Source organism: Eucyclogobius newberryi, unplaced genomic scaffold (genome assembly GCF_026437365.1).
Source record: "Eucyclogobius newberryi isolate DKJ021-1_F unplaced genomic scaffold, fEucNew1.0.hap1 SCAF_33, whole genome shotgun sequence".
Taxonomy (NCBI): Eukaryota; Metazoa; Chordata; class Actinopteri; order Gobiiformes; family Gobiidae; genus Eucyclogobius; species Eucyclogobius newberryi.
Window position 1 is genome coordinate 120,145 of NW_027315979.1, and position 15,142 is coordinate 135,286.

General features: G+C 50.3%; 1 protein-coding gene across 1 annotated transcript in view; it reads right to left on the bottom strand.

Annotated features, from left to right (window-relative positions):
- Positions 1 to 1,015: 1,015 nt before the first annotated feature.
- Positions 1,016 to 15,142, bottom strand: part of per3 (period circadian clock 3) — a 55,140-nt gene continuing 41,013 nt past the window's right edge. The window contains exons 17-23 of the mRNA XM_072461879.1: positions 11,836 to 12,647; positions 11,329 to 11,513; positions 4,951 to 4,963; positions 4,583 to 4,784; positions 4,054 to 4,249; positions 3,516 to 3,666; positions 1,016 to 1,703 (exon numbers count right to left, since the gene is read on the bottom strand). Coding sequence (XP_072317980.1) covers positions 1,587 to 1,703; positions 3,516 to 3,666; positions 4,054 to 4,249; positions 4,583 to 4,784; positions 4,951 to 4,963; positions 11,329 to 11,513; positions 11,836 to 12,647 — 1,676 coding nt within the window. The 3' untranslated portion in view covers positions 1,016 to 1,586. The remainder of the gene's footprint in view (positions 1,704 to 3,515; positions 3,667 to 4,053; positions 4,250 to 4,582; positions 4,785 to 4,950; positions 4,964 to 11,328; positions 11,514 to 11,835; positions 12,648 to 15,142) is intronic.

Genomic DNA, 15,142 nt, shown 5'->3' on the forward strand with positions numbered 1-15,142 from the left:
TCCCTCTCTTCTCTCGGAGTTTACGTCCAGCCCGTTTTCCTTAGGATGTCCGCCGGGATAACGTGACGATCTCCGGGTAAGACGACAGTTCTCCGCAGTTTCATGAGTTCCTCCTTTGTGTAAACGCGGTGCGGCGCCGGGCGGGGGGCGGGGCCGGAGCCGGGGGGCTGGGCGGGGCCGGGGGGCGGGGCGGGGCCGGAGCCGGGAGACTCAGAGCCAAGGCACATAGCAACGACACGACGAAAACACTCAATCCAGCCGAATAAAGTCAAAACAGTAACAGGAGTACTATAGTACTATGGGATTACTATGGGAGTACTATAGTACTATGGGAGTACTATAGTACTATGGGAGTACAATGGGAGTACTATAGTACTATGGGAGTACTATGGGAGTACTATAGTACTATGGGAGTACAATGGGAGTACTATAGTACTATGGGAGTACTATGGGAGTACTATAGTACTATGGGAGTACTATGGGAGTACTATAGTACTATGGGAGTACTATGGGAGTACTATAGTACTATGGGAGTACTATGGGAGTACTATAGTACTATGGGAGTACAATGGGAGTACTATAGTACTATGGGAGTACTATGGGAGTACTATAGTACTATGGGAGTACTATGGGAGTACTATAGTACTATGGGAGTACAATGGTAGTACTATAGTACTATGGGAGGCAGGACTAAGCCAGGTTTAAAGCACTTTTAAGCCAGGTGATGAACACTAAATAACACGCATAACAATCCTTAAGAGCTGCCACGCCAAAACCAAGGACTAAACCAGGACTGAACCAGGTCTAAACCATCTCCTAAACCAGGTCTAAACCAGGTCTAACAAGTATAAAAAAATTCTGATAAATATTCAGAAGTGCACACTTGAAGAGCTGCAGTTTGAGACGTTTTGATCCAGACAATCACATTCTGTCTTTGCTGAAACGTTTAAGATTCTTTCCAGCTTCTGACACTTTGAGGACTAAAACGTCACTTTGTCCCAGAGTAAGACGAGCGTGATGGTCATAATGTTATGGCTGTTCGCCGCATCGTCACATTTGTGAAGCAGAACGGACATTTTCACTGGTGTTCATCATGAGCGAGCAGATAATAATAAATATAAAGCTTAATATTGACAATTATCTTGAGGTTTAAAACATTTAACATGAAAAAACATGAGCAACAATCGTTTATTTTGTTTCTGTCACAAAAAGTTGGTGAGAATTTACAACATTTCACACGTTTGGCCGTTTCGTTCTTGTCCAGCTCAATCCTGTGTCATCAGCTCTTTATGTTCTACACGACTGGACCGTCCAGAGCCTCAAACGCCAGGAGCATCGCCAGGAGCATCGCCAGGAGCATCGCCAGGAGCATCGCCAGGAGCAGCGCCAGGAGCATCGCCAGGAGCAGCGCCTGGAGCAGCGCCAGGAGCAGCGCCAGGTTATAAAAAGTACATAGAGGTAAGTTTTAGGCTTTCATGGTCCCGTAAAAAGGATCGTCTCAAAATGGCCGCCATCCTCTGTGGAAACATCTCGTCTGTTACAAGTGGCGCCCTGTGGTCGATGGCGCCTCGGGTGTCGATGGCGCCTCATGTGTCGATGGCGTTCTGGGCGAGGGCCCCGGGCCGTGAGGACGTGTCTGGGGCGATGGCGTGAGGCGAGTGCGGGCGTCCTGGAGCAGAGCCGGAGGTACAGTTTACACAGCCCTGTGGACGAGAAGAGAGGTTAGACCCTTTACACACAGCACACACGGGGGCCACCTCAGGGCCCTTCTCACACACGGGGGCCACCTCAGGGCCCTTCTCACACACGGGGGGCCACCTCAGGGCCCTTCTCACACAAGGGGGGCCACCTCAGGGCTCTTCTCACACACGGGGGGGCCATCTCAGGGCCCTTCTCACACACGGGGGGCCACCTCAGGGCCCTTCTCACACACGGGGGCCACCTCAGGGCTCTCACACACGGGGGCCACCTCAGGGCTCTCACACACGGGGGTCACCTCAGGGCTCTCACACACGGGGGCCACCTCAGGGCTCTTCTGCTCTTTTCATTACATGTCAATAAAGTCTGAGAAGAGTCGCAGGAAACATGCTGCAATATGTGTTACTGTGATAAAATGTGAATATATGATTATATTTCTGTGATGTATTTTATCTGCATAATAGTGATATATTATCTGCATCATTAGTCTAAGAGAAAAACAGCATGAGTGACTGCATTTGTTTGTGAAGGTGTCGTAAAGATGGGCCAAAGAATGTTTGCCCCAGGGGGGGTAACACCCCAGGGGAGTTTGGGTAATGTTTACCCAAGGCTTTATCTCTAGGAAAAATACCAGAGACTGTTGTAAAAGACAAGTGCCTTGATGTGAAGCTGACCAATGAGAAATGTGACCCGCCTATTCCATAATATCTAATAAAACCAACCTGCATGAGAAAAAACGTTGTGAGACGCAGGAGGGTCACCGGGCTGCTTACAACAGCCTGCGTGACCCGGCCCGGTGGTTTCTCCCATGCATGCCAAACAAATGTCTGATATTTCTGTGTCATTTCATATTCAAAGTTGAATTGTGTTCTCTGTGTGTTAAGGAACAGCATCGGTGTATGTCTCATTCCATCACAGTTACACATCACTCCATCCAGAGGAACCTGGAGCAGAGAACCTGGAGCAGAGAACCTGGAACAGAGAACCTGGAACAGAGAACCTGGAGCAGAGAACCTGGAACAGAGAACCTGGAAAAGAACCTGGAGCAGAGAACCTGGAGCAGAGAACCTGGAGCAGAGAACCTGGAGCAGAGAACCTGGAACAGAGAACCTGGAGCAGAGAACCTGGAACAGAGAACCTGGAAAAGAACCTGGAGCAGAGAACCTGGAGCAGAGAACCTGGAGCAGAGAACCTGGAACAGAGAACCTGGAGCAGAGAACCTGGAACAGAGAACCTGGAACAGAGAACCTGGAAAAGAACCTGGAGCAGAGAACCTGGAGCAGAGAACCTGGAACAGAGAACCTGGAGCAGAGAACCTGGAGCAGAGAACCTGGAACAGAGAACCTGGAAGAATTAACTCCAGGTAGAAACCACCAGGTTTGAGCCTGAAGTCCAACAGGACGTGTGTTTGTAAAGGGCCCAAGATTAGTCCTGGTTTAATATTTAGTCTGGTTTAGACTTGTGTCGTGGGTCTTACAGTGACATGGGGACTTCAAACTTGGAACTTCAGTCCCTGGTCCAGTCCTGGTCCAGTCCTGGTCCAGTCCTGGTCCAGTCCCGGTCCAGTCCCGGTCCAGTCCTGGTCCTGGTCCAGTCCCGGTCCAGTCCCGGTCCAGGTCCAGTCCCGGTCCAGTCCCGGTCCAGTCCTGGTCCTGGTCCAGTCCCGGTCCAGTCCTGGTCCAGTCCTGGTCCTGGTCCAGTCCCGGTCCAGTCCTGGTCCAGTCCTGGTCCAGTCCTGGTCCAATCCCGGTCCAGTCCTGGTACTGGTCCAGTCCCGGTCCAGTCCTGGTCCTGGTCCAGTCCCGGTCCAGTCTTACCCGTGTGTGGATCTCCAGGGGGAGGGTCTGCTGTTGGATCCAGGGATGGACCTGGTTGAGTTCTTCTCTCTGGTCTGGACTGAACCGGGGCTGAAGCGGCTGCAGAGATCTGAGCTTCTCCAGATCCTCCGCCAAAACCTGAGTCTGGTCCCTGCAAAGAACCGGGCCACGCCCACACCGTTCATCTGGTACTTACAGATCTATGAATCAGATGTCATCATCATATTATATGTAACATCATAATATTAGATTGTTCAAGTTTTGAGAGTTTATTTGAGAGCGACTTTTCAAGCGATGACTGTTAAGTTTTAATGTTTCTTTTTAAAATACATTTTATGTGATGGGGGGGTCCAGAGAGAGACACATTTTTTTTTGTCTTTTCCAGCTTCAATTTATTTTGAGATGATCCCCAAGTAAAATGTCTGTAAAGTATCAGTAAAGTATGTGTAAAGTATGTGTAAAGTATCAGTAAAGTATGTGTAAAGTATGTGTAAAGTATGTGTAAAGTATCTGTAAAGTATCTGTAAAGTATCTGTACCTGGTGTGTATCTGGAAGGTCATCATGACGTGTTGGGGCGTGTTCTGGATCATGTTCCACAGAGAGTTCTCCACAGGCCGATCCAACCCGGGCGAGTCCAGCGCTGCGTCCAGCGCTGCGTCCTGGCTCTTCCCAGCTTTTCCAGACGTGTCCCAAGAGTCGTTACTGGCAAAGTACTTACTGCTGTTACTGCTGCCTGTGAGCAGGACGAAAGACAAGAGGGAAACGAGAGTGGGATGAGAGGGGGACGAGAGACGAGAGGGAGACGAGAGGGGGACGAGAGGGAGACGAGAGAGACATGGTTAAAAGTCACTACAGAGTCAGCCCAACATTGATATATTATGTTTATAACGGCTTTAAAAGAAACAAATAGACTTTTTCAACAGCGACTGTTAGACTTATGGCGTGCCGGAGGGTCATATGGCGTGCCGGAGGGTCGTATGGCGTGTCAGAGGGTCGTATGGCGTGTCAGAGGGTCGTATGGCGTGTCAGAGGGTCGTATGGCGTGTCAGAGGGTCGTATGGCGTACCAGTGTGTGAGGTAGAGGTGCCGTTGGAGCTGCTTCCGAAGCCCAAAGACCCTCCGGACTCCCCTGACCCGGAGCCTGAGACGTTTGAGCCGGAGACGTTTGAGCCGGTGCCAGAGCGTGCGTCCTCCTGAAGCAGCAGGTCCAGCAGCTCAGACGAGGTGGACTGAGCGTCGTGGTTCCCAGAGTCACTCGGACCATCGCTCTGAACAGGCACAACATAAACGGGGGTCAAAGGGTCAACTCTTTTGTGTTTGGGATTGCTCTTCTTGAGCTTTGTTTGTAGACTACGTTTGTTTGACTCTAGAGAAGAACAAAAACATTCTAAATTCAGTAATTCATTACTACCTCTGCTTCCGAAGAGTGCACACGCTTTTTTGCTCGCTCCGCTTGCTATCGCTGTTTTCCTTATTTATTTTGCTTTTTAATCAGTTTTTGTCTTCCAAACATTTTTGCTTTAGACTTTTTCAAGTAAACCAAGGATTTTAAGAACATTTTTTCCAGTTTTAACGACATATCTGACGCCAGCGACATGTCCGGGAGAAGAAGGGAGAAAGACTGTGAACGCTGTCGGAAATATCAACAAGAAATTAATGAGCTGAAAACACGGATATTTGTTTTGGAATCTGAAAAAGTTCTTCACGATACCATTCCTGTGTCAACCGATGGTAAGAAGAGCACACTTTTTACAAGAAAAACTGCTACTTTCAACCTAAACCGCAGTGACTCTGTGTCGTTTCCAAAACTGTCTAAAAACCAGAAAGACCAGGCTGTTTCTTGGAACAAACTTGGAGCAAAGCCTAAACGATACAAAGATAACGTGAAGTCACCTAAAATACAGCTCACCAACAGATTTTTACCACTTTCAGAGATGTAATTAAATGAAAAAAGGAAAGATGACGTGGCCAAAATACAGCGAGGAGGATCTTCCAAGGTCACGCAGATTGTTTTAGTTGGGGACGGCGCGATAAGTCACGTGACGCATGAAAAGATAAACACACATTCTTTTCCAAGCGCCACTGTTTCTGAGATAACGCCACTCCTTCCAAATATTATGGCTAAGCATGGAGGAGCTAAACAGCTGATTGTGCACGTGGGTGCAGTGGACATGCGGCGGGAACAGACTGAAGTTTTGAAAAAAGACTTCTTGAAGTTATTCCACGTGCTTGATAAAATGGAAATCAAAACATTCATAAGTGGACCTCTTCCAAACATCGACAGGAGGAACAAGTTTAGCCGGCTTCTTCAGCTGAACACATGGCTGTCCAAAGAGTGTTCCCCGAGAGGACTACACTACATTGAGAACTTCTATCTATTCTGGAAACGAGAGGACCTGTTTAAGAGAAATGGCCCCCACCTATGCAGAAGTGGAGTGAGGGTGCTGACAGAGAACCTGCTCCACGCTCTGAGGCATTGGACTGGGCCTGGACAGGGTCCTGAGCAGATAGTTAGAGAAGAGAGGAATGAGAGAAGAATTCCTGCTCCATCAGCCAGAGACCGAGCCAATGTTTCAACATCAAAAGCACCACAACCTCAGCCTGCACCAAAGGATTCATCAGCAGCTGCTCCACCACCACCAGCAAAGGATTCAGCTCCAGCTGCTCCGCATTCACCTCCACCGCCTCCAGCAAAGGAACAATCTTCAAAGGCCTTGGACCCATCTGTGACAAGCCCAACAACATCCCTGTCATCGCCCCTGCCTTCACACCAGCCCTGGGTTCCCCCTGCAACATCTACTCCCACTAAAGATTCATCATTCTCCTTCTCATCTCCACTCTCACCCATGGGCCTTCCCAGCCATTTTGAAAGTCTGATCAAATCAGGCATTAAGATGGCTCCACTCACCCCCAATATAGCAAGGGCTATGTCAGTACCGACTACACCAACAAAAGCCCCACCACCCATCCCCCCTCGCCTCTCACCTGGTCCCAAACTCTCCTTGGCTACAAAAGCCCCACCACCCATCCAACCTCACCTTTCACCTGGTATCTCCCATAGCTAGGATGCACTGGGTCTCAGCGTTGCCGGGACTTATTGTCACATTAAAAATCAAACCAACCCGGGGCCCTATGTAAAAAGAGCCCCCCCTAGTGCTATTTCTGTAGTCACATCATCACACAGATGGAAAAACAAAATGCGAGTCAGGCCCAATCTGAGAAATGTGATTCATATTCCCTGTGAAAAGATAAAGCCCAGTCTCACTAAAACTAGTCTGAAACTTGCTGTGCTAAATGTCAGATCCTTATGTAACAAATCTCTCTTAATTAATAATTGTATTTCTTCTTATAATCTTGATTTTATGTTTTTAACTGAAACATGGCTTGACAAAAACACAGGAAATGTAGTTCTGATAGAATCTGCTCCACCCAACTTTAAGTTTGAATCTGAAACACGAGAAAACAAAAAAGGGGGTGGAGTCTGTGCTGTCTTTAGAGATGAAATAATTACCCGCAGGTTGTCTTTTGGGGTGTTTTCATCGTTTGAGTATGTATCCTTTAAAATGGAGCTAAAACGGTCTCCATCCATTCTCTTCATTGTTTTATACAAGCCTCCCCAGCACTGCCAAAGTTGTATTAATGATTTTACTGAGATGCTTTCAGTCGTATGCACAGACTTTGATGGTTTGGTCATTACAGGTGATTTCGATGTGCATGTTGATAATATTTGTGACCGAAACGCTAAAGAGCTTGATGCTGTCCTTGAAACCTTCAGTCTTACTCAGCATGTGAGAGGCCCCACCAACAGCAAAGGACACACTTTAGATCTCATAATTACAAAGGGGGTAAATATTTCAAATGTTAATGTGATCGATGTTGCTCTGTCTGATCAGTTCTGTGTCTTCTTTGACCTGTCTGTTTCTCCCAAACCTCCGGTTGGTCCTGCAGTTGTTCAGAGGAGACACATAAGTGATGGCACAGGTGCACTGTTTATGGAAATGATAAACTTTGAAAATGTCTCATGTTCTAATGTAAATGATTTGTTGAACTCTGTTACATCTAGTGTTTTGAATGTTCTGGACACCATCGCCCCTATAAAGGCTAAAATGGTTAAAAATAAGCAGAAGGCGCCGTGGAGAAATGATGATTCGGTCAGGGCACAGAAAAGGGAGTGCCGCAGGGCCGAACGGAAATGGCGCAAGTCAAAGCTCCAGGTTCAAAAAGAGATTTACAAAGAAAAGCTGAACATGTACAACCTAATCTTATGTAGAACTAGGGAAAGATATTTTTCTGAAATTATTGGAAGCTGCAGTAACAACTCGCGTGTCCTGTTTGCCACAGTAAACAGATTAACAAACCCTCCAGCTCAGCTGCCGTTAGAACTCATTTCCACATCCAAGTGTAATGAGTTTGCATTATTCTTTAATGACAAAGTTCAGGGCATTAAAAATGCTATAAATCCCACAATGCAAAAAATTACCCTAAAACCACCAAGACACTTAGAGCTAACTCACTTTGCACCAGTAACTGACAAAACTGTCCATGAGATCATCACCAGTCTGAGTTCATCTACATGCTGCCTTGATGTGTTACCCACCAAATTTCTAAAGTCTGTGCTGAACAGTTTGTTAGCACCATTCACTCACATAGTTAACATGTCGCTTCAATCTGGAACATTCCCAATGCCTTTGAAAACTGCGGTCATAAAGCCTCTCCTAAAGAAGAGCAGTCTTGATGCCGCAGTACTGAGTCATTACCGGCCCATCTCTAATCTGCCATTTTGGGGCAAAGTCCTTGAAAAGGTTGTTTACCAACAGCTCACAGATTTCCTCTTAATAAACAACTCATTTGATGTTTTTCAGTCAGGTTTTAGACCTCATCACAGCACTGAGACTGCTCTTGTCAAGGTGACAAATGACATCCGCCTGAACACTAACACGGGCAAAGCCTCAGTCTTAATTCTGTTAGATCTGAGTGCTGCTTTTGACACTGTCGATCATGGGATCCTCTTACAGAGACTAGAGGACTGGGTGGGCATCACTGGCACTGCCCTAAACTGGTTAAGGTCCTATCTGGAAGACAGGAAGTACTTTGTTGAAATTGGTAGCTGTGTCTCAGACCACATGACCCTGACCTGTGGAGTGCCCCAAGGGTCAGTCCTGGGTCCCCTTCTGTTCAACCTCTACATGCTGCCGTTGGGTCAGTTGATACGCAGTGAAAATGTGTCCTATCACAATTATGCAGACGACACTCAGATCAAATCAAATCAAATCAAATCAATTTATTCAGATCTATGTTTCACTATCGGCAGGTGACTATGGACCAGTAGATTCACTCTGTCACTGCATCCAACAGATCAGTGTGTGGATGCAAAACAACTTTCTCCAGCTGAACTCAGACAAGACTGAAATAATCGTTTTTGGCCCACAGAAACAAAGAGAAAGTGTTAGCTGTCACCTCCAGAGTCTCGCTCTAAAACCTACAAACCAAATTAGAAATCTGGGGGTAATAATGGACTCAGACTTGAACTTTAATAGCCACGTCAAATCAATAACATCAGCAGCTTTTTACCATCTAAAAAACATTGCCAAAATCAAAAATATACTGTCAAAACCAGATTTAGAGAGACTTATCCACGCGTTTGCCTCCAGTAGATTAGACTGTAACGGCCTGCTCACTGGTCTCTCCAAACGAGCTGTAAAACAGCTGCAGTACATCCAGAACGCTGCTGCTCGGGTCCTGACCAGAACCAGGAAGTATGATCACATTAGTCCTGTTCTCAGGTCTCTGCACTGCCCCCTGTGGCTCAGAGAAGAGACTTTAAAGCAGCTCTGCTTGTGTACAAGTCTCTCCATGGCCTAGCACCAAAGTACATCTTGGATATGTTAGTGCCATATGAACCATCTCGGACTCTGAGGACCTCAGGGACCGGCCTCCTGCTGGTGCCCAGAGTCAGGACAAAACATGGGGAATTTGCGTTTCAGTTTTATGCAGCTAAAATCTGGAACAGTCTTCCTGAAGATGTGAGACAGGCTTCTACTCTGACAATGTTCAAATCTAAGCTAAAAACACTTTTGTTTAGCTGCGCATATGACTGAAAGGATTTTTTCTTTGCACTCTTCTCTTTTGTTTGTGATTTTATTAGTTTAGAAAATCAGTTGGATTGATAATTTTTAATTTAGTTAATTTTATTGTAGTTAATTTTTATCTTTGCACTCTTCTCTTTTGTTTGTGATTTTATTAGTTTAGAAAATCAGTTGGATTGATAATTTTTAATTTAGTTAATTTTATTGTATTTCTGTAATTTCTTTGTGATTTCAATGCATTTTTCCTGCTGTGTGAAGCACTTTGAATTGCCTTGTGTATGAAATGTGCTCTACAAATAAACTTGCCTTGCCTTGCCTAATGGAAGGTTTGAAGTGGAATATAATGTCATTTAAATGGAGGAACTGGGATTAACCTCAGATTGTCACGAAATATGAAAAATCAAGGTGTTTTTGGCAAATATTAAAACTTGAGAGTTATACCAGAACAGCTCCCATTGACCTGGGTGTGGTGCTGGAGGCTCTCACTGTGGTGCTGGAGGCTCTCACTGACCTGGCTGTGGTGCTGGAGGCTCTCACTGTGGTGCTGGAGGCTCTCACTGACCTGGCTGTGGTGCTGGAGGCTCTCACTGACCTGGCTGTGGTGCTGGAGGCTCCACTGACCTGGCTGTGGTGCTGGAGGCTCTCACTGTGGTGCTGGAGGCTCTCACTGACCTGGCTGTGGTGCTGGAGGCTCTCACTGACCTGGCTGTGGTGCTGGAGGCTCCACTGACCTGGCTGTGGTGCTGGAGGCTCTCACTGTGGTGCTGGAGGCTCTCACTGACCTGGCCGTGGTGCTGGAGGCTCTCACTGAGCTGCTGGAGGCTCTCACTGTGGTGCTGGAGGCTCCCACTGTGGTGCTGGAGGCTCCACTGACCTGGCTGTGGTGCTGGAGGCTCTCACTGTGGTGCTGGAGGCTCTCACTGTGGTGCTGGAGGCTCTCACTGTGGTGCTGGAGGCTCTCACTGACCTGGCTGTGGTGCTGGAGGCTCTCACTGTGGTGCTGGAGGCTCTCACTGATCTGGCCGTGGTGCTGGAGGCTCTCACTGAGCTGCTGGAGGCTCTCACTGTGGTGCTGGAGGCTCTCACTGACCTGGCTGTGGTGCTGGAGGCTCTCACTGTGTTGCTGGAGGCTCTCACTGTGGTGCTGGAGGCTCTCACTGTGGTGCTGGAGGCTCTCACTGACCTGGCTGTGGTGCTGGAGGCTCTCACTGACCTGGCTGTGGTGCTGGAGGCTCTCACTGTGGTGCTGGAGGCTCTCACTGAGCTGCTGGAGGCTCTCACTGTGGTGCTGGAGGCTCTCACTGACCTGGCTGTGGTGCTGGAGGCTCTCACTGACCTGGCTGTGGTGCTGGAGGCTCTCACTGACCTGGCTGTGTTGCTGGAGGCTCCACTGACCTGGCTGTGGTGCTGGAGGCTCTCACTGTGGTGCTGGAGGCTCTCACTGTGGTGCTGGAGGCTCTCACTGTGGTGCTGGAGGCTCTCACTGACCTGGCTGTGGTGCTGGAGGCTCTCACTGTGGTGCTGGAGGCTCTCACTGTGGTGCTGGAGGCTCTCACTGACCTGGCCGTGGTGCTGGAGGCTCTCACTGAGCTGCTGGAGGCTCTCACTGTGGTGCTGGAGGCTCTCACTGACCTGGCTGTGGTGCTGGAGGCTCTCACTGACCTGGCTGTGGTGCTGGAGGCTCTCACTGTGGTGCTGGGGGCTCTCACTGACCTGGCCGTGGTGCTGGAGGCTCTCACTGAGCTGCTTGGAGCCGCCTGGGGCCTCGTTGGATTTGGGCAGTTCCTCCTGCAGCAGATTCAGCTGAAGAGGAGAACTGGACCTGGAGCTGGAGAACAGAGGCCTGGGCCCCGTGGCCTCCTCCTCCTCACCCACAGAGGAGCCCGGCCTGGGGGAGCACAGTAGGGGCCCCTGCCGAGGGAGGAAGAATGAGAACATCATCCATGACGACCAAATACCAATAAAATACAAACAAAAACAAATATACAACAAATATTTCTTTCAAAGAAATTTCTTTCATTGTATTCTATGTTGAATATATATATATATATATATATATATATATATATATATATATATATATATATATATATATATATGTATGTAAGTTCAGGTCAAGTGTACATTACAAAGCACATTGTCTAAACAGACTTACTGAACTCTGCATTTTCTTTGATTAATCGAGTTAACGCATCAACTTTAGCCCTAATTAAAATCAAAAACACTTCCGTACCTGTGGCAGAGCCTGGTTCTGCGGCCCTTGGTTCTGCGGCCCTTGGTTCTGCGGCCACTGGTTCTGCGGCCACTGGTTCTGCGGCCCCTGGCCCTGGAAGAGCTCCGGCTGAACGAAGGGCACTGAAGCTGGGTTAAAACCGGCCATGGCGAGCGGCGCCTGGGGCAGGACGGCAGGGGGGTAAACAGATGGGTATCCTGGGGTAAACCTGGGGTAATTTGGGAGAATGAGGGCCATGACGGGTGCGACGTACGGGGCCATACTCTGAGCAGGGGCCATACTCTGAGCAGGGGCCATCGGCTGAAGATTGTTGAAATTTGGGTGAATATTTGTAATTGATTCCATTTGAATGGACATATTTGGCTTGGGCATGATGTTGTAATTGTAGTTCATTGGCGTTGGCTCCGGCTGATAAACCGTGGGAGCGCCTGTCGGAGCGCCTGTCGGAGCGCCTGTTGGAGCGCCTGTCGTAGCGCCTGTCGCTGCCAGCTGGTGGTGCAGACTTTGTGGCAGAAGGTTTTGCTTTGTTGGAACTGTGGGTTGTTGTTTGGACATTAAAGGGAAAAATGTGGATTGTAATTGTGTGGTTTGGCCAAAGGGGGCAGTCATGAGGGGTTGTGATGATTCTGAGGAGGGCCAAGAGGAGTTGGGGAGGCGGCGAAGGGGGCTCAGGGGCCCAGCGGGGGGCGTGTAGCTGTCGGACGAGCCCTGCGGTTTGGGACGTTTGTGTCTGGGCTTCGCCCGACGAGAGCGGCTCAGGGGGCGGCTCAGGGGCCGGCTTAGGGGGCGGCTCAGGGGGCGGAGACAGTTACCTAGAGAAACAAAGATATTCTTAGAGAAATGATTATTTTAATAGCGGACTTTATTTCACTCTTAGTCAAATGAATAATTGGGTAAATTGAGAATGTAAAACCTCTCCTTGAACCGACACCTTAACGTGGTGGAGGGGTTTGAGCGCCCGAATGATCCCGGGAGCTATGTTGTCGGGGGCTTCAAGCCCCTGGTCGGGTCTCCCAAGGCAAACAGGTCCTAGGTGACGGGTCAGACTAAGATCGGTTCAGAAGCCTCTTATGATGACTCCAAGAACAAGGCCGTTTACGTCGCCCGTATCGGCGTCACCGGGGCCCCATCCTGGAGCCAGGCCTGGGATGGGAGCTCGATGGCGAGCGGCTGGTGGCCGGGTCTTACCCCACGGGGCCCGGCCGGGCACAGCCCAAAAGAGCGACGTGGGGCCGCCCTCCAGAGGACCCACCACCCGCAGGAGGATCCATAAGGGGCCGGTGCAGAGAGATCTGGGCGGCAGTCGACGGCAGGGGCCTCGGCGACCAGATCTCCAGACACAGAGACTAACTCTGGGGACATGGAACGTCACCTCGCTGGGGGGGAAAGAGTCTGAGCTTGTGCGGGAGGTTGAGCGATACCGACTAGATATAGTCGGCCTCACCTCCACGCACAGTTTGGGCTCTGGAACCATCTCCTCGAAAGGGGCTGGACGCTCCAATTCTCTGGTGTTGCCCGCGGGGAGAGGCGGCGGGCTGGTGTGGGCGGGGCTGGTGTGGGCTTGCTTACAGCCCCTCAGCTCAGCCGCCACGTGTTTGAGTTTACCCCAGTGAACGAGAGGGTCGCGTCCCTCCGCGTTCGGGTGGGGGACAGGTCTCTCACTGTTGTGGCGGCCTATGGGCCGAACAGCAGTGCAGAGGATCCGGCCTTCTTGGAGTCCTTGGGAGGGGTACTGGACAGTGCACCGACCGGGGACTCCGTTGTTCGGCTGGGGGACTTCAACGCCCACGTGGACAATGATGACAGTGACTCCTGGAGAGGGGTGATCAGGAAGAACGGCTTCCACGATCTGAACCCGAGTGGTGTTCAGTTATTGGACTTCTGTGCTAGCCACGGATTGTCCATAACGAACGCCATGTTCAAGCACAAGGTCCATCAGTGCACATGGCACCAGGACACCCTAGGCCGGAGGTCAATGATCGACTTTGTTGTCGTGTCATCTGACCTCCGGCCGCGTGTCTTGGACACTCGGGTGAAGAGAGGGGCAAGAGTTGTCAACCGATCACCACATGGTGGTGAGTTGGATCCGCTGGCGGAGGAGGAAGCCGGACAGACTTGGCAGACCCAAGCGCATTGTGAGGGTCTGTTGGGAACGTCTTGTGGAGCCCTCTGTCAGTAGGGTATTCAACTTGCACCTCCGGGAGAGCTTCTCACATGTCCCGGGGGAGGTTGGGGACATTGAGTCCAAGTGGACCATGTTCTCCGTCTCCATTGTTGATGCGGCTGCTCGGAGCTGTGGTCGCAAGGTCTCCGGTGCCTGTCGTGGCGGCAACCCCCGAACCCAGTGGTGGACACCTGAAGTAAGGGATGCCGTCAGACTGAAGAAGGAGGCCTATCAGGCCACTCTGGCTTGTAGGTATCCGGAGGTCATCGACAGGTATCGGCAGGCCAAGCGAGCCGCGGCTCGTGCTGTCGCAGAGGCAAAAACCCGGGCCTGGGAGGAGTTCGGGGAGGCCATGGAGGAGGCACCAAAGAAATTCTGGCAGACCGTCCGGCGCCATAGGAGGGGGAAGCAGTGCCTCACCAACACCGTTTACGGTGCGGGTGGAGGCCTGCTGACCTCGACTGGGGATATCGTCGGACGGTGGAAGGAATACTTTGAGGATCTCCTTAATCCCTCAGTCACGTCTTCCGAAGAGGAAGTAGAGACCGGGGACTCAGAGGCTGGCTCATCCATCACCCAAGCTGAAGTCACTGAGGTTGTTCGCAAACTCCTCGGTGGCAGGGCTCTGGGGGTGGATGAGATCCGCCCTGAGTACCTAAAGTATCTGGATGTTGTAGGACTGTCTTGGTTGACATGTCTCTGCAACATCGCGTGGCGGTCGGGGACCGTGCCTCTGGACTGGCAGACCGGGGTGGTGGTCCCTCTGTTCAAGAAGGGGGACCGGAGGGTGTGTTCCAACTACAGAGGGATCACACTCCTCAGCCTCCCAGGTAAGGTCTATTCCAAGGTACTGGAGAGGAGAATCCGACCGATAGTCGAACCTCTGATTCAGGAGGAGCAGAGTGGTTTTTGTCCCGGTCGTGGAACACTGGACCAGCTCTATACCCTCCATCGGGTGCTCGAGGGTTCATGGGAGTTTGCCCAACCAGTCCACATGTGCTTTGTGGATCTGGAGAAGGCTTTCGACCGTGTCCCTCGGGGTGTCCTTTGGGGGGTGCTCCGGGAGTACGGGGTCCGGGGCCCTTTGCTCAGGGCTGTCCGGTCCCTGTATGACCGGAGCAGGAGCTGTGTTCGCATTGCCGG